Source organism: Dendrobates tinctorius, unplaced genomic scaffold, assembly GCF_039654945.1.
Source record: "Dendrobates tinctorius isolate UK_male_01 unplaced genomic scaffold, ASM3965494v1 ptg000084l, whole genome shotgun sequence".
NCBI lineage: Eukaryota > Metazoa > Chordata > Amphibia > Anura > Dendrobatidae > Dendrobates > Dendrobates tinctorius.
In genome coordinates, this window is record NW_027361752.1 from 39,963,611 (window position 1) to 39,983,697 (window position 20,087).

The 20,087-nt window shown below is 43.8% G+C and overlaps 1 protein-coding gene across 5 annotated transcripts in view; it reads left to right on the forward strand.

The window, feature by feature from the left end:
- TIAM1 (TIAM Rac1 associated GEF 1) overlaps positions 1-20,087 on the forward strand; it is a 260,582-nt gene that overhangs the window by 157,231 nt on the left and 83,264 nt on the right. For all 5 annotated transcript variants that reach the window (XM_073584569.1, XM_073584565.1, XM_073584566.1 and 2 more), the window contains 4 exons: positions 4,202-4,649; positions 5,869-6,041; positions 18,335-18,559; positions 19,131-19,316. In XM_073584569.1, coding sequence (XP_073440670.1) covers positions 4,202-4,649; positions 5,869-6,041; positions 18,335-18,559; positions 19,131-19,316 — 1,032 coding nt within the window. The remainder of the gene's footprint in view (positions 1-4,201; positions 4,650-5,868; positions 6,042-18,334; positions 18,560-19,130; positions 19,317-20,087) is intronic.

Below are 20,087 nucleotides of genomic sequence, written 5' to 3' on the forward strand. Positions count from 1 at the left end.
TTCCTCAGAAGATTCCGCACCATGTGCACATAGCCTAAGTCTTCTCTCCATACTCTGCCTTCACGTCGATGGGCTTCTGCACAGCAGCCGATCTGAACAAGCCAAGCTGTGGTATAATCGTGGGTTAGGGATCGAGCATCGGTCTGGGAGTTTCCTGAGATAACTTGCTGCTTTCCTAATACTAATAGACAATATACAGGAGTTGCAGTCACTGACTATACCTGTGTAACATTGGAGTGGAGCCAAGAAAGCAACCAGAAAATAACCAGTAGGTAATATTTAACTAGAGGTAGCGACTGCAACTTTTAAGACCTCGATTACAGGTTGATTTAGTTGTCATTTGACCTATTTAATGGTCATTTTGTTCTCGCTGTAGATGAAATAAGCCCTCCATACTGTTTGTGCTGGTGGGCTTCTACTTACACTCAGCAGCCAACCTGAAGAAACCGAGCTGCAGTAGAAAAAAGCTGCGCTCTCCTGAGACAATTATTAGGTTTCTTAATAGACCATTTCTCTCCGTTGTAGTCACTGATGTATAGCTGTGAAATATTGGAGCAGAGACGAGAGGACGACGTTGGTTAAACATTACCTACTGACTAATTTTCCTAAAGGAAGCCAGGGTAACTCTTAAGGCTTCATTTGTAGGTTTATTTTGTAGTTTCTCATCATTTAGGCTGTGTGCACACATTGCGTTTTTGCTGCGGTTTTCCACGTGGGTGTCACAATCTGAAGGGTTTCCTGATGCCAGCAAAGTGATTCGGAATCCTGAAGTCTCATGTACACATTGCTCATTTGCAACTCGCAGATATAAATCTGCAGGATGTCAATTCTTGTTTTTGCAGCACTTTTTTTTTCACCCATTGACTTCAATGAAGTCATTTAAAGCTGCTATAAAAACACAGGCCTAGAAAATGATTATGGATTTGCTGCATATTTGCAGAGTCTTTTGCATGCCTTTTTTTTTTTTTTTTTTTTTTTTATACCGCAGTGAATGCTATAGAAATAATAGACCTATAACTACACAACCCCCAGACATATAAACTTGCACCCTGTGGATCTTATTGGACAGATTTTTATGATTAAATAAGTGCAAAAAATGACGTGGGGTCACCTCCATTTTTTTTTTTTTTTTTTTTTTTAAACCAGCAAAGGTAAAGCAGACAGATGAAGGCTGATATTATCAGCCTGGGAAAGTCCCTGGTTAATGGGCCCTTCCCAGCTTAAAAATACAAAACTGCAGCCACCCCAGAAGTGGCGCCTCACATTAGATGCGCCAGTTCTGGCGCTTTGCCCTGCTCTTCACAATTTACACTGGTGCAGTGGCAATCGGGGTTGATGTCGGCTGTGTAGTGTCCCAAAACACAGCTTCCATTAAGCCCTGGTGTTAGTGATGGAGAGGTGTCTATTAGACACCCACATCACACACCTAGTAAATAAAAAGAAAAAAACGCATACAATAATACTTTATGAATTAAACACCTCCCGACATTATCCCTTGATCATCACTTTATAAAAAATCAAAAGAAAAAAAAGTTTCCACGCAGGATCACTGAATCTGACATAGTCCACAAATGGAAACCTGAAAGAAATGAAGAAATAAGGACAAGACGCTGTCCCTCGTTCACCAATTTATTACAAAAGTTTCCACACATGTTCAACGTAGTGCAGAGCACAGAATGACCAGGAAAATTTGAAGAGCAGTGACTTTACTGATGTCACCGCTTTTCAGAGGCGCCGGGTCTCGCCTCCCTCTGAAGAGCCGGGAAGTCAGTAACGACACAGCTCTTCAGACATTCCTGGTCACTCTGCGCTCTGGACTATGTCTAATTCGGTAGACTGTCGGACCTGCTTGCAAACTTTTTGTTTTAATAACGTGGTGAACGAGGGAAAGTGTCCAGGAGTGCTTATTTCTTAAGAGTTTTTTTTTTTGGTGATCGTTTTTTCTTACTGGGCTAGTAATGAGTTTGATAGACACCTCTCCATTACTAACACCAGGACTTGATGCCAGCAGTGATTTTGGACAATTCACGGTGGACATCAACCCCAAACCTCATTACCCCGATTGCCACTGTCCCAGGGACGAAGCACCAGAATTGGAGCGTCTCATTTGAAGCGCCACTTCTGGGGTGGCTGCGGCTTTGTATTTTCAGGCTGGGAAGGGCCCAACAACCAAAGACCTTTTCAGCCTGATATCAGCTCACAGCTGTCTGCTTTACCTTTGCTGGTAACCAAAAATGGGAGGGACCACCTTCATTTTTGTTATTTAATCATACAAAGCTGTCCAATAAGCTCCACAGTGTGCAGTTTCATAATATGTCGGGGGGGTGGGGGTTGCAATTACATGTCTTTTGCCCTGTCTTTGTCTTTCTGTCTATATCTATTTATGTAACGTTCATTGCTTTCCAAAGAGTTTTTGTCGCTGTGTTTTCCTCCCGAGAGATGCAGAAATGTTGCAGAATTTTCTGCATCCAAATACGCAACGTGTGCACACAGCCTTATAGTCCATGTTATTACGGTTGCAGAAGTCGGCTCTGCATACTCTGCCTTGACACCGGTGAGCTTCTGCTTATGTTCTGCAGCCAATCTGAACAAACCGAGCTACAGTAGGAAAAATGGGATACGAGACACTAGCAGCGTGAGAATCTTTTGGGATAACTAGTAGATTTTATTCTAACGATGGACACCTTCATTTATAGTCCTTTTTTATTTTTTCTGTTCTAAGTAGCCTATTCATACTCTGCCTTCACGCCGGTGGGCTTCTGCCTACGAACAGCAGCCAATCTGAACAAGCCGAGCTGCAGTACAAACAGTGGGTTAGGCACCGCGCAGCCGCCTGACCGTCTCCTACTACTAATACACAATTTACCTCTGTTTCAGTCACTTATTTTATAGCTGTAAAGTATCGGAGCAGATCTGAGAATATTATCAGTAGGTAATATTTAACCAAAGGTAGCGACTTCGATAAAGCCTGAAAGACTTTGATTGTTTTAATTACTGCCAGGTGGCAGCGCGGCGCCAGGATCCGGCTGTGTCTTGAGTTATGGGCACAATTTAATGGCCGTTCTTCCAGGATCATCCCATACTCTTATTTAAAAGCTGCAGGAAATCATTTTCCAATAAAATACTGTATGCCGCGCTTCCTTCATGCTGAGTAAGCAACATGAGGCTGCTGAAAAAGTAATGATGCCGTTTTTAATTCTGAAATGGAAAAATATTTCCCCAAATTGATATTGGAATAGTGGAATTGGCGCTCGATAACTTCCCGGGAACGGTCTCCGGTCTAAGTTTAGCTGCAGATCTTGCCGCAGGCTTCACAACGCTGCTTCTCTCTGTATTCCCCGTCTTCAGTTTAGTGAATAATTAAATATGTGATGTGACAGTGAATACGTCCTTGCCAAGGCACCATGCTCACCGCCACGGACTGCCACCGAATAAAATACCGGAGGCCAAGAAGTGGTGCCTGTCAGTCAGTGATTATCATCTCTGAAATGATTCCTGTACCTAATGACCAATCAGTATAGGGAACATTTTAAAGAAGACCCAATACCCTGTGATCATTGTGCGTTATATATTTAAAATATTAAAGGGGTTCTCCGCTTTAGACTACCCCTTGACAAACTGATCACAAAGTGCTCCTAAGCTGGGACGTTCAGCTCTAAGCCTTGGGGATACCTGACAGTAATGTTTTAATCTCCCTGCAGTGCCTCCGCAGGGAAATTAGAGCATTACACCATTTTCATTCATATCAACTGATTGGCTGTGTTATACAGCACTGGACAGGTCCTCCAGAGAGACGCTCTTTGTAACTGCTCTCCGCTTTGGTAAAAAGTAAGAATCCTGAACATTTTGTAAGCCAGACAACCCCTTTTAAGGGCATAACAACATATTGTCCTTCATTTAGGGTGGTCACTTAGCCAGAGCAACTAAACAAAGTGACCCTTTATCTGGAGGACCTCTTATTGCAAGCAGACCATTTATTTTATAGGTCACATGTTATACTTGGTTTCAACTGTAGAGGCGCTGTAAGAAAATTGAGCAGTTCCTACAGATTTTTTTGGGTGGGGATATTAAGAATGTGAATGACTAAGGGGGACAATTTCTGTATTGTTGGTCATAAGCGTCCTAGAAGACCAGATGATTACTCTTAGTTCAACGTCTTCAAATAATAAGTAAAACGATGTTAATTTGTTGTATTTTGTAGGATGTCAATACTGGTGGTGAAGGGAGCGAGTTTACAGACAGCGGCATCGATGCGGCCACCACCGACACGGATTTTATGTCGAGACGCTCCAATGCCACCACCTCCAGTTACTCTCCTGCAACGAGCAGAGTCTTCATCGGAAGCGACAGCGGCAGCAGCTCAGGAGATGTCCTCCACCAAGGAGTGTACGAGAACTTCCGCCGAGAGCTGGAGATGAGCAGCTCCAATCGGGAGAACCTGGAGGAGGCCAACTCGGCACTGAGCGACGAGCAAAGCAGCGGCACTTTAAGCTCCCCGGGCCAGTCTGACATTCTCCTGACAGCTGCCCAAGGGACTGTGCGGAAGGCGGGGGCGCTGGCCGTCAAGAACTTCCTGGTGCACAAGAAAAATAAGAAGGTGGAGTCTGCCACCCGCAGGAAGTGGAAGCATTACTGGGTCTCTTTAAAAGGTAAGATGCAAGAACCCCAACACTTAATTAGGAGACCATAATAAAAAGCAGAGTTATATTTGGTGTTCAGGAGCGCTCCACTGTCCTGGCTTCCTGCTTGCCAGGGGTGGTGTGCTCTTGATAATTGACAAGACCCATGGCATGATTGTGCTGCTGACGCGGCCCCCGTTTGGCGCCCTCCAGGGACGCGGCCCCCGTTTGGCGCCCTCCAGGGACGCGGCCCCCGTTTGGCGCCCTCCAGGGACGCGGCCCCCGTTTGGCGTCCTCCAGGGACGTGGCCCTGCTTACAATCGCTGCTCTTTGCCTACGAGGCTGACCACCTCTTATAGACTGAGTGAACAAAATCGATTATATAAGCACAATATATGGAGTTCACCCCACTGTCTCCATCTCTTGCTTTTTCTGTCACTTGCGTAGTGTCATGGCTCTCTGCATAGCTTGTGGACCAGATACTTTCCATACCTCCGTGCAGGCTTTGTAAGCCTTCGCTGTCATCTTCTCATAAATCATTTTCCCCCCTCAGTGGACATCTGGACTACATCTAGGAATGGTGATCCCTCTGTCTTGGCGGTCACCTCTGGTTGCAGTAGGCTTTACGTCACGGTTTACGGTTTCACGTGGGAGCGGTCACATATTGTGATACAGCTACTCCCTGGGTTTTCATGATTTTAGGGTGTGAGGAATATTTCTTAGGAATGGATGGTACAACACCACGATAAGCAGGTCCTTCCTTCTGACAGCGTGGAAGTCATTTGTAGAGTCAGTGTATTAATCAGATGTCGTATACATTAGGGGATCAGTAATATTTATCTCATTTTCTGTTGCTGTGTGACCGGATAGTGGCTGAAATAATCACCAGCGTGTAGACCTCTCCTGCCAGCCCAGCAGAATCCCTGTAAATACCACTTGTGGCTAGATGTGGCAAGAAATGACTGCCATGTCATACTACATTTTGCCTGTAGAGGTCACTGCAGGAAATATCTACAGCTGGTGGCAACGTCAGAATCTGCAGCAATCAGCTGACTACAAGGTCGACTTTATTACTAAAAGTGTGTCGTGTCCAGACCTTTCATTGAAAATTGACCCTAGAAAGCTGTTATATTTATGCATAATTATACGGCTGATTTACTGCTGGTCGATTGAAGGGGAGCAATTATGTAGTCATTTGTACTGCCATTGGTCAAAATGATTCTCATCCGTTTTGTGATCTCATTTTCAGGGTGTACGCTGTTCTTCTATGAAAGTGACAGCCGCTCTGGCATAGACAACAACAGTATCCCGAAACACGCCGTGTGGGTGGAGAACAGCATCGTGCAGGCCGTGCCAGAGCATCCAAAGAAGGACTTTGTGTTCTGTCTCAGCAACTCGCTTGGTGATGCCTTTCTCTTTCAGGTTGGTGCCTCCATTAGGTATTAATAATTTTCATGTACCTTCCATACTTGTGGTATTAAGATTATTCTGTTTTCTAATCCTATCAGCTCATATAAACTTGGAGGACCACTCATGGTCACCTTCATGGTCTTCTCGATATGGTTACTTAGATGTCAAGACTTAATCACAGATGACCACTTTCATTTGGGAGCCACCATGATTAGCAGATCATCTCACGTCTGGCTCTCAACACCCACGGCAATCAACTGATTTGGCATTTTCTAATCCTATGGGGTCGTTAAGCTTTGCTAAAGCTGAAGGATGACTACTACAGCTTCATATACTATTGTCTGGGTCCTCACTACAAAGACCCACGTCTAATATGAGCCCCATCAGCTGATCATCTCTGGTCTGGCTCACCGGGTTTAGATGGGAGAAGCTTCTGCGGGCCTTAACTTTTCGTAGTAGTGTTATATCAGATGTAATGCAGTGATATGATGGCTACCCAAAGTGGGGTCCTGTGCTGGTGTCCCCCTCTAAAATATCAATTTGCCCTAGGTGGCTACATAGACCGTTGTGTATCTTGTGCGGCAAGTCTACATAGTTATATGGCTATATCGTAGGACGTGACCAATCCCAGCAGCATTACAGGACGGATTTAAGAAATCTGAAGGCTAAAAAGTGATTTATAAAATAGACCCCCTCTTCTTTTAATAAAATAATCTGCGGTACAATTCTACAAAGGACGTCTTGGTAATAATACTGTCCTAGCGCCCCGGCCTTGCCTCCTCCCACACATAGAGAATGAAAGGCTTCTCCTCTTCGGAGGGTGACCTGTAGGTTACAGCACATTCAGGTCTGGGAAATGAGATGTAGGCAGATTTTGGGAACAGTCCTGAGTCACAGCCAGTTCCCAGACTCTGTTTTATCCTTTGCTCGTATCCCCCAAGGTCACATCGTAGCGTTTGATGTTCCTGCACCTCTCAGACACTGGAGATAATTCACATTCCTTTGGCAGTTTTGGAGGCTTTATCTTCCTCTTCCTATTTTAGAAAACTTAGTCCTTTATGGGATACCCAAATGTTGGCTCGTTGTTCTGAAAATACGTTTGAATATCAGAGCTTTGGACCTCCAGCACGGTCAGGGGGAATAACCTGTCAGGCCGCATTCCCACCTGGAGGAAATACTGCATTTTCTCAGTGCTGATGTCACGCCATGACTCCACCGCAATATACGACTCCTGTGTGTGAGGTGTATGTAGTGCTGCATCTCTTCTACTGTGGATCATGTTGGGATCTGGAGGTTTCAAGTGTTATAATGAGGAAACCTATCATTTTCTCAGTGACCAAAATTATTAGTCATTGTGGCCGGCGTAGAGTGAAGATGATTTCTGCTGTACATGGCAGGTCTGAAGCTCAAGCTATCAGAAGATTGCAGCTTCAAGTCTCTGAAGAAGACTATTGAAGCAAGTGAAAAGTAAAAGAAAAAAGCTGTAGAAAATATTAAAAAAAAAAAAAAAAAAAAAAAGTACATACAAGTTCAAATAACCTCTTTTTGCGCCATTCAAAATAAACGATAAAAATAATGAATACGTGTATTTGTACACAAATGTCCGATCTGTCAAAATATGAAAACCATCCCCCCAAAAAATCAAAACACCATAAGTAGTTTTTTTTGGTTGCTACAACAATGCAATAACAGGCGTTCACAATAACATTGTGTCTTTGTAATGATATCAATAAAAACATCAGCTCGGCGAACAAGCTTTCGCCCAGCCCAGATCCCGAAAATGGAGACTACAGGTCTCGGAAAACGGTGCTTTTTTCTTTTCTTCCTTTTACAAACTTTGGATCTTTTTGTTTACCTCTTTAATAAACGAGAACCTATTCATCTTTGGTGTCTATGAACTCGTAATAACCTGTAGAATCATAATGGCAGGTCAATTTTAGCATTTAGTGAACATGGTAACCCCCCCCCCCCCCCCCCCCCCAAAAAAAAAAAAGGGTCATATTGACGGAAGAATAAAGGAAAAAGAAAAGGGTATGGCTCTGAGAAGCAGGGGGGCAAAAATCATAAGGTCATGAAAGGGTCAATCGGGATTATGGGGCAACTTATCTAAAAATGACCCATTGTTTAAATGATTTTTCATATTACATGTTTTTCTTCCATTTTTGGTGAAGATTTTTTTTTTTTTTTTTTTTTTTTTTGGACCTGTAAAATTTATATTAAAAGTAAATGGAAATTTTGCAATTTTCACATTTGGCTCATGGGGCTTTTTTTTTTTTTTTTTTTTTTTTTTTTTTTTTTTAGACTCTAACTTCCGGTTGTTTCAGGAAACAGCATATATACATTGGCCACAATGAACAGACTCAGACCGTATCTTTTTTTTTTTTTTATTTAATTATCTAATGATCATGTGCATAGGTCATCATGAATTGTGAGGAATGAGGGAGACACAAGCGCAGTATAGGGTCTTATCCCACACATAAAGTAAGCGGTTTGACAAACTGCTCACCTGGTAGTAGGTATTCAAAGCATGTATAGATAAGGGCTGCTGCAGATCCACAAGTCTGTCACCGACTATCTGAAACAGAACTCTGCAAAGGGATACGTGGATTCCACCTATTTCCTGAAGAGGTTGCAAAAAACCTTGAAACGCGTAAAATAAACCACTGTCAAACCTTATTAACCTTCTGGAATTTCATCATTTGGGCAGCGCGGACGAAATCCACGTATTCCTTTGCAGAGTTCTAGGTCATTATGAAGGGAGGAGGTGAGCTGTGACTTCTCCTCTTGTGATTGGTGGATCCTGTGGTATCAGCTGTGTAGAGCTGTTGCCATTCATTGTAACACTGCTTCGACTGATAAGGAAGTTCTTTCTGAAAGGACGGAAAATGACCTTCTTTTAATGCTATAGTGGGTACAGAGGTTGTAGTCTCACCCGGCATGGAGCATGGTGGAGACCCAAGGGTGTGTGCACACGTTGCGGATTTTTCCTCGTGGATTTGTCAAAAACCGCAGGTCAAAAAACCTGCGTTTTTTTTCTACGGTTTAGCCTGCGGTTTCCCCTGCGGTTTGACACCTGTCATGGAGCAGGTGCTAAACTGCTGCGGAATCCGCACAAAGAATTGACATGCTGCGGTTTGGAAACCGCAGCAAATCTGCGCTGAAAATTCACAGTCTGCACTGCGGTTTTCATTTTACATTGATTTTAATGGTACTGTACACCGCAGGACCAAATCCGCTGCGGATCCGCAGCAGAATCCGCAACGTGTGCACACGCCCTAAAGGTCCTACTGGGTCATATTACAGGACCGATGTGATCAAAGATCCTTGATAGTTGGAGGACACCTTGCCTATTTTTCCATTGGAGCTGTCAAGAGCCACCGCTTCTTAAGGTTTCATCAGTCATGGTCACAAGCTTCTTGGGTCTATAAAGTACCACCAAGAGATCATACGGGGCTAGTAGCAGTTTTACCTGCAAGAACCAAGTGGACATGAATGACGTATCCAAAACCACGTAGCTTGGTGGTAAAGTTTCGTGCTCTCGCTTGGCATTATTCTCATGTTCAGTACCGGATATTGAGCAACCACCATATGATCAAGAACTGCTGTTGAGCTTTTTCACATAGTAAGATGAAATACCTGGAGCATCTTCTGCTGTGATTTTACAATTAGAAGAGTCTGGAAATTATACTTCAAAAGAGGCATTCAATTCCAAAAATAAAAGTTCCTCACGGATCTTTACCTCCTGATGTTCTGGGAAACAGATGGGCTCCAGAAAAGTGAATCGATTACCCTGTACAAATATGGGAAATTTTAAAAGAACCAATCACAATGGCATGCTCCGCCCCTTTAGAATTGTGGAAAGCGGTAGAACTAAACTCCGCCTTCGTGACTCTTTACCGACACCGTTAGGTTACCATTCTAAAATGGGTGGTATTCTAATTGGAAAATGCTAACCTGCCCCCCATCCTCAAATGGCTGATAACGGGGGGAATACCGTAAGCGATTTGCATTCAAGTACAAAGGAAATCTTGAGTACGATAGACCTTCGATTAGTGTCAATGTTTGGTTCTGATAAGTAAAGTGAATTTTTTTTTATTGTGTAGTTTATGATAAAAGTGCATCTTGTCACATGAAAAAAACAATGCCTCATACGGGACAGAAAAACTAGAAAGCGACGGAGGAAAGGGGAGGCAAAAAAAAAAACTAAAGTGCCAGAACAAAATTTCACTCTGTCAGGAAGGAGTTAGTAAATGTGGGCCAACGTGTCCGGCTCAGTTTTAACATGGCACGTTCTATCCACACTCTGATGTATTTTTCATTATTCATTTTTCAATCTTTTCTTCTAAAACGCAATAAATTCCCCCAGATTACCCATGGCTGGGAGCGAGCCGCACCCCCAGGTCTTGGAGTTTAGGTTCAGACAGAATGCGATTGCCAAATCCAGATTCCTCCTCTGTCAGTAGGGATTTCTGAAACGTACATGAAGAGAAATGAAAGATTGGGGGGGGGGGGGGGGAATGGTGGAAAAAAAAATCCTGGCCTTCAGGGCAGTGTTTTGAAGGGATTCCGCCATGAGGAGACTGTGCTGCTCAGATCTTCATTTCAAAGCGCGTCGAGGGTGAAGGAAACTCCAGCGTCGCCATGGCAACTGTCAAAGCTCGTTTGTTGACTCCATGTTTTATGCAGTTTTTGAGCTTTTTTAGGTGAAAATTTGTTTGTGTGGTAAAGGATTTCTAGTACCGTGTGACTGGCCTTATAAACCCATGTGTTATCAGTAGCGACAGGCACGCCAGCTGCCTGGCATTGAGAAACTGGTGTGTTTCGGGCCTACTATTCGGTCTAAATTTACGGCCATGACACCCTCCTCCTTTTGTCTACTCTGAGCCTTTATCTATATACACATTAGGCACTTAACCTCCTTGTTTCTATACATTTAGGAGTCCGTATATCATCGGGAGGAAGTCTAACCTTCTGGATAAAATTCTGACTTTTCCTGTCTGGGTGGCTTCATGTGTTCTAATAGTAGTCACTCAGACAGGAAGGTAAGTGGTTACTAAGCAACGAACAGACTTTTTTTTTCATAAAGGTGGCACCAGATCTTTATTAGGTTTCAGCCAATCACCTCTTTATTATACCTGATGTAACTGGATCACGTGCAGCTCCGGGAGAAGACAAGGACAAAATGCCGAGCTACTGAGGTCCATTCCGATACTGCGACTGTGGCCAAAGGTTTTGAGACTGATGCACAAATTTTTGGTTTATACAAAGATCGCCTCTTAATTTTTTTTTATGGTGAAAATTTGCATTAACTTATAAAAAGCGATAGCATGAATTGCAAATTCGATCCTTGTCATGAAAATTGATGTAATCACAAAAACCCCATTCAAAGAAAGCGGTTCAGTTGCAGTGAAGAAGGCTTCAGGGCACCAAAAAAGTCCAGCAAGGGCCAGGACCATCTACTAAAGAGGATTCTGCTATGGGGATTGTTTTATCACCAGTGCAGAGCTTGCCCCGGGATGGCAGCAGGCTGGCGTCAGTGCATCTGCACACAGTGAGGTTGAAGGCTTTTGAAGGCAGCCTGGTGTCAAGAAGGACCGAAAAGAAGCAATTTCTTTACATGAACACCATCTAGGACAGACTGACATTCTTCAGGAAGTGCAAGGATTGGACTATAGAGGATGAGGGAAAGTTATTTCTCTTACGAAACCTTTTCAGACTGTTTGGGACGTCTGGAAGAAGGGTTGTCCAGAGTAAAGATGAGCGCTACCATAAGTCCTGTGTCTGCCAACAGTAAGGCTGTGTTCACACACAGCGTTTTTTTAGCGGTTTTTACCACGGTTTTCACTATAAAACCGCTATAAAACCGCTAAAAATAAGGTGCACAGTCATTTCTATGCATTTTGCACTTTTTGTGCACATTGATGCGTTTTTTACCGCGAAAAAAACCGCTTCGCGGTAAAAACCGCAGCGTGCACATTAATTTTGCGTTTTTTTCCGTGGTTTAGGCTTCTCCCATGCTTTTAGAAACCGCTGCGGTAAAAAACGCATCAAAACCGCGCAAAAAACGCACAAAAACCGCCACGGAAAAATAGGTGCGGTTTCTGGGAAGGGATTCAGGTTTTTGTGCAGAAATTTTCTGCAACGTGTGCACATAAGCTCAGGCTATGTGCACACACTGCAGATTTATCTGCGTTTTTTTTCTGACCCAAAACCGCAGCTGTTGGCATAAACCGCAGGTCTCTCCCTGCTGCGGTTCCGCTGCGGTTTTGGTCCTGCGGAACCGCAGCAGTTCCGCAGACAGTGCACATTGCCATGTTACTCTATGGGTTTGCAAAGCCACTGTGCACACGCTGCGGAAAAAACGTGCGGAAAAGCACCTTTTTTTTCCCCCGCAGCATGTCAATTATTTCTGCGGTTCTGCAGCGGTTTTGCACCCATAGGCTTGCATTGAGTCACTGTATTCCGCAGCAAAAACCGCAGATGTAAAAAGATCTGCGTTTTTTGCTGCGGTTTGGGGTGTAAAAACCGCAGGATAAGGAAGTGAGGGGGCGGAAGAGGAAGTGTGTGGGAGGAGGGAAGAAGACGTCGCCATGGCCTACCGTCGCATGGACATTGATGTGGGGCGTCTGATAGATCTGGTATGTATGTTTGTATGTGTGTGTGTCTGTCTGTGTCAGTCTGTGTGTGTCCGGAGAGTGTCCATGCGGTAGGCCCCCTATTGTGCTCGATCGCCGCATGGGACTGCTGCTCCCATCCGCCTATAGGATGGGAGAGTAGTCCCTGGGGCGACCGAGCACAAAGTGTTAAAACATGTAACAAAAAACACAAACATGACATACAACATAGAATACATGTATACATGACAGACATGACATACAACATAGAATACATACTCACCACATACAGCACATTTTGTTCCCCGAAGCCCTTGATCACCTAGGGAAAAAAATAAAATAATAAACCACAAAATACTCCCTGTCCGCAAAAATCCAAAAATAGTGTCCCGCGGCGATCTCAGCAGTCCTCGGGCGATACACTAGCAGGAGCCGTGCTCCTGCAGTGTATCGCCGAGTTTTCCGGTGTTCGGCCGCTCCGGGATCTCGCTTTACGGCTCTTCTGCTGCGTTTGACCTTTCCAACGCAGCAGTGCCGTAAAGGAGTTTACGTGAGTCACTGAACTCAGGTAAACTCTTGGCACATGCGCAGTAACACACTGCAGGAGCAGAGCTCCTGTCAGTGTGTTTCTGCAGGCATGGAGAATGGTCACATCACCTGATGTGACTGTTCTCCATGTCAGATCGTCGTGGGACACTCGTTGAATGGACTGCAACGGAACGGTAGGTATAGAATTGTTTTGTTTTTTTTTTTTTTTTTTGTTTAGGTGATCGAGGGCGTCGCATAGGATTGAGGGTACAATAAAAAAAATTAGTCAAAAACAATGTTTTTTTATTTCAATAAAAATGTTTGTCTGTGTTTTTAAAAAAAAAAATGGTTTCTATGGGCTTAACAATGGACCGGCGTCTTATTGACGCCTCTCCATTATTAACCGGAGTTAATGTCACCTCTCAATCAAAGGTGGCATTAACCCCTTTATTACCCCACATCCCGCCACCGCGGAGCGGGAGTGGGAAGAGAGGGCGGCTGCGTGCTCATAGTTTCCTCCCCCCCCCCCCCCCCGGCTACAAATATGTCCATGCCCCCTTCCTAGGCTATGAATATGAGCCCGCAGCTGTCTGCATAGCCTTTCTGGCCCTAAAATATGGGGGACCCCCACGTAATTTATTTTTGGGGTCTCCCTTTTTTTTTTTTTTTTTAGAGCCAGAGAGGCTACGCAGACAGCTGCTGGCTCATATTCGTCGCCTGGGAAAGGTGACATGGATATTAACCCCTTCCCAGCTTGGAAATATCAGCTCGCACTTGTCTGCTTAGTCTTTCTGGCCCTAAAATATGGGGGACAAGGAAGTGACATCATTTTTTTTTTTTTTCTCCAGTGTTTGTATAAACTTTATGGGTATCATTCCCTCAAAAAACGCAGACAAAACTGCAGGTAAAAGCCGCAGCAAAGCCACAGCAAAAACGCAGAAGGGAGAGACCTGCGGTTTATGCCAACAGCTGCGGTTTTGGGTCAGAAAAAAAAACGCAGATAAATCTGCAGTGTGTGCACATAGCCTAATACAGGATGCAACTCACGATCAGTAATGTATGTACACAGTGACTGCAGCAGAATAGTGAGTGCAGCTCTGGAGTATAATACAGGATGCAACTCACGATCAGTAATGCATGTACACAGTGACTGCAGCAGAATAGTGAGTGCAGCTCTGGGGTATAATACAGGATGTAACTCACAATCAGTAATGTATTGTATGTACACAGTGACTGCACCAGCAGAATAGTGAGTGCAGCTCTGGGGTATAATACAGGATGTAACTCACAATCAGTAATGTATTGTATGTACACAGTGACTACACCAGCAGAATAGTGAGTGCAGCTCTGGAGTATAATACAGGATGTAACTCAGGATCAGTAATGTAATGTATGTACACAGTGACTGCACCAGCAGAATAGTGAGTGCAGCTCTGGAGTATAATACAGGATGTAACTCAGGATCAGTAATGTATGTACACAGTGACTGCACCAGCAGAATAGTGAGTGCAGCTCTGGGGTATAATACAGGATGTAACTCACAATCAGTAATGTATTGTATGTACACAGTGACTACACCAGCAGAATAGTTAGTGCAGCTCTGGAGTATAATACAGGATGTAACTCAGGATCAGTAATGTAATGTATGTACACAGTGACTGCACCAGCAGAATAGTGAGTGCAGCTCTGGAGTATAATACAGGATGTAACTCAGGATCAGTAATGTATGCACACAGTGACTGCACCAGCAGAATAGTGAGTGCAGCTCTGGAGTATAATACAGGATAAGTGATGTACGTACACTGACTCAACATTTATACACATTCCACATGGAAACTGTTAAACCGTGTTCAAAGCATTCCCCTTTATATTTTATTGGTGTTAAGCTTTGACTATTGGTCTTGTGAGCAGTATGGTTTACTTCTGTGTCTGAGCTATGTTAATACTGCACAATATCTTGGCCTGTTCCTTTCATTACGTCGTGTGTAATTCCCTGTATGTGCCTCCATCTACCTCTCATTTTCACTCCCATCATCTCATGAAGAAACCTTTGTCCAGTAAACTGACAAGATTGAATGCAGGTTTCTCTTGGTGGCCGAGAAGCTGCTGTGCGGCCATAGGAGAGCTGGATCTCTTGGAATTACAATGTCCCCCTCTGTATTGAGGCCTAGTCAGTTTTTTTTTTTTTCCATCCAGTTGCACACGGATCCATAAAATGAAATGGAACAATAATTTTTTTTCAATGGATCCATATTTTTTTTTTATTTTTTTTTTTTTTATACAATGATGCGTGTCTTGTAATTTTCCAATGTGCCAGCGCCGAAAAATCCCGTTGAACGTGGCATTTCTTTAGGGGCATGTCAGTAGCTTCCTAGTGAATACACACCCCTAATGCATACCCAAGCTAATTTGCATGCAATTTCTAAGCTTGATGTTTAAGTGCTGGCACATCGGATCACTACAACATCGGTATGTATTTTTTATTGTTGTTGTACTGCATCCTATATAGTCATAGCACTGTAGTAACATGGTCCTGTCAGGTCCGCTTTAAAGTGACCCTTCAGGCTCATGCTTTATCTATTGGCAAATTATGCCAATGCAGTACATGGAGGGTAAAGCATAAGCCTGAAGGACTACAATAAAAATGATACCGGTCTTGTAGGGATCTGATGTGCCAGCGCAGAGAAATCAAGCTTTGAAGCCGCATGTAAATTAGCCTAGATACGCATTGTGGGTGTGTCTTTGCACTTGGAATCTATTGACACGCCCCTAGTGCACTCCAAACTAAGCTCGATTTCTCTGCACTGGAGCATAGGATCACTACAAGACTGGTATCGTTTTTATTCTTTTTCTAAGACCTACACGGCCATACTATATCTTCAGTTTCAGTAGTAAAATCGTCCAGGCAGGTTCCCTCTATATCTGCTCGTTTACCTTCACTTCTGTAGACAACGATGATCCCTATGTAAAGTCTCAGTTGGGTTAGCCAAGGGACAAACTCATTCACTTGATCTGTACATATTGGCCTTCCGGATGTCTAGTGTAAGTGTAGACATAGTATAAGTGTAGTATTTTTAGCCCGGCTCACGGCGTTCCTCGGAGACCTGGACGCCACCTTGGTCAAACATTTGCTTACCACTTTTGAAGGCTCATTATAAACTCTCCATTCACAGAATGTCGCCTAACCTTGCCCATTATCAACCGCAACACCAGGTATTAATGACTAGTGGAGATACTGTCCCGCGGGCTGCGATCGGGGCGGGTTTAGTCGTTCATCACACAATCTGACCGCTTAAAGGAAAAAAAAAAAATGAAATTGCAGTATGTCTGTGGCAGATGCTGCTGGTTCAGTTGCCAACTGAGTTGCACTTAGTGATAATGTGTGAGCTTGAGAAATGTCATTTGCCATAAAAATGTAATTTATTTTTTTTTTTACCTGGTGTAAATGCCGCTGTTCTCCTGAATCCGACCATGTTTTTCTTTTGTTCCTGCGCCTCTCCGTTCCTGAGATATACCCCTTTCTTCCCTGTATATAAATCTACTCTTGTTAGCCAAGTGGGACGTAATCCTCAAGACGACGCCCATCGAGAGGAAGAGGATCCTGCCTACTTGGCTACAAAGACTCCCTTTCTATACAGGGAATATGAAGCTGTTTCTCGGCAAGGGAAAGGAGTAGGAACAAAAGGAATATCGCCGGATTCAGGAGAACGGCGGCACTTATACCAGCTTATAAAAGTGACATACTAGTGGCATCCTTAAAGTGCACAGACATTTAAAGGGGTTGTATCCTTTTGACACTTCCCTCTTATTCATTACCAAGCTTCTTTTGTTAACCCCTTAATGTCCGTCATTGGACTTCTCCCCTGCTTTGAGGGCTCCGGCACTGATCCCGTATCAAAGCCGGGACATGTCAGCTGTTTGAACAGCTGACATGTGCCCGCAATAGGCGCAGGTGGAATCGCGATCCACCTGCACCTATTAACCCGTTAAACGCCGCTGTCAAACGCTGACAACGGAGTTTAACCGGCGTGGAAATGAGGTCATCGCTGACCCCCGTCACGTGATCGGGGGTCAGTGATGTGTTGGCATAACAACCAGAGGTCTCTTAGAGACCTCGGATTGTTGATGCCGCTTTGCTATGAGCGCCACCCGGTGGTCGGCGCTCATAGTTATGCAGTAATTCTGCTACATATGGGCGATCTGCTCATCGCCTATATGTAGCAGAGCCGATCAAGTATGGCACGCTTCTAGCCTCCCATGGAGGCTATTGAAGCATGACAAAATAAAAAAAGTATTTTAAAAAATATGAAAAAAATATAAAAGTTCAAATCACCCCCCTTTCGCCCTATTCAAAATAAAACTATAATATATAAAAAAAATACACATATTTGGTATCGCCGCTTTCAGAATCGCCCGATCTATCTTTAAAAAAAAAAAAAGCATTAACCCGATCGCTAAATGGCGTAGCGAGAAAAAAAAATCAAAACCCCAGAATTACATATTTTTTTTCTCTCTCTGTGACAATGCATTAAAATGCAATAACGGGCGATCAATAGAACGTGTCTGCATAAAAGTGGTATCATTAAAAATGTCAGCTCGGCACGCAAAAAATAAGCCCTCACCCGACCCCAGATCAAGAAAAATGGAGACGCTACGGGTCTCGGAAAATGGGGGTTTTTTTTTTGTTTTTTTAGTAAACTTTGGATTTTTTTTTTCACCACTTAGATAAAAAAGAACCTAGACATGTTTGGTGTCTATGAACTCGTAATGACCTGGCGAATCATAATGGTGAGTCAGTTGTAGCATTTAGTGAACCTAGCAAAAAAGCCAAGCAAAAAACAAGTGTGGGATTGCACTTGTTTTGCAATTTCACCTCACTTGGAATTTTTTTCCCGTTTTGTAGTACACAACATGGTAAAATCAATGGTGTTGTTCAAAAGTACAACTCGTCCCGCAAAAAATAAGCCCTCAGATGACCATATTGACGGAAAAATAAAGTTATGGCTCTGGGAAGAAAGGGAGCGAAAAACACGAAACTAACCCCGGTCCTTAAGGGGTTAAGAGGGCTTGTCTGTGAAGAGGCTATCCATGTATATTGTTAATGGTGATTACCAGAATTGACATGCGCTTTAAGGTTTTTTGTTTTTTTTCCCCCTCTTGCAGACGAGCAGTCAGACAGAGCTGGAGAACTGGATCACGGCCATCCACTCCGCATGTGCCACCACCGTGGCCAGACAGCACCACAAGGAGGACACTGTAAAACTCCTCAAGTCCGAAATCAAAAAGTTGGAGCAAAAGATCGACATGGATGAAAAGATGAAGAAGATGGGAGAGATGCAGCTTTCCTCAGTGACTGATGCCAAGAAGAAGAAAACCATCCTGGACCAGGTGAAAGAAAAACAAAAACCTTCTGGTGTATTGGGGTGATTGTTGGGAGTGGTCTTTGATTTTGTTCGAAACCATGGAGACCCATTGGTCTGCTCTGGAGCTGTGTACACAAAACGATATTTATTTTTTTAATCAAAGCAATTTGCAAAGTTGCTTCCATTTTGAGTTTAGGTGCTTGGGAGCAATAAAACTGCCTGGTGCAGTGAACATGAGCATTAATTTACATGTTGACATGTTTATACCTAATTAAATCTGTTGCGACTCCGCTCTTGACGTTTCTGTACCCGAGCCTCCGGGCGGACGGCTCGTCATAGACAGCACCTAGAAGAAGTTCAGTTGCTGTGTTGGCCTTTGCCAGAGATGTGTTTACTTTTACTACTGCTTGTGTCTCTGATAATGAGGATTTCGTGTTGAGGCATGTGGTATACGGCGGGAAAAAAACCACAAGTGGCGTGACCGTACCAGATCTCCTGTGCAGGTGCCGCGTACTCCCTCCTGTAAGATTCACTCTGATCCTGATGGAACAAATTGCACTAAAGGCTCCAATATCTGATGTTTGTCTTCCTTGCAGATCTTCGTCTGGGAGCAGAACCTCGAGCAGTTTCAGATGGACTTGTTCCGGTACCGGTGCTATCTCGCCAGCCTTCAGGGCGGGGAGCTGCCAAACCCAAAACGTTTACTGGCGTTCGCTAGCCGACCAACTAAAGTTGCCATGGGGCGCCTGGGAATCTTCTCCGTGTCGTCTTTTCATGCTTTAGTAAGTGGATTAATTCTGTACACCCCTCACACCCCTGAGACTTCTATATCGCCCCACTGGGTGTCCTCTCAGCTGCAGCAGAGTCTCTTTTGAAGAGCTTAAAGTCAGTATGGCCTGCCTAATTTAGGCAATGTGCTCCGGACCATACAGGTACCGTCCATGGTGCACCATAGTAAAATGTGGATCATGTATTCTGGAACAAAATGATTCTTCTTTATAGCGACATTTTGCCCAGGCAGACTTCATTTAAAGGGTTTTCCCATCTCCAAGATCCTATCCTGTAGTAGGTGTAATAATATTAGCAAATAACTATAGTTAGAAAGTAGTACAGTTCTTCTGATTAGCTATGTTTCTTACCCCACGTGCAAGGCATTGCAGTAACTAAGGTATCCATGGTTACGACCACTCATATAGTGAGAGTTGTTAATCGTCGTAATCATGGATACCTAAGCTACTGCAATGCCTGCACATGAAGTAAGTGACATAGCTAATCAAAAGAACTATACCACATTTCTTAATGGAGGTATTTGCTAATATTACATCTGCTACATATTATAATAGGCTTTTGGAGATGGGAATACCCATCTAAGGAGCATGTGCCTAGGAGTTAAGGGGTACGCGTCAAGAAGGTGGTAGAGGAACATGAGCCAAGTTGGCTGGTGGAGCGATGGGCACCACCAGTAGTTTGTGCACCTTATGGGCATTCTTCATGTTGAAGGGTGCTGATATAATTTTGCACTCAGGTCCTGGTCCCGTCCCTGAAGGACACAA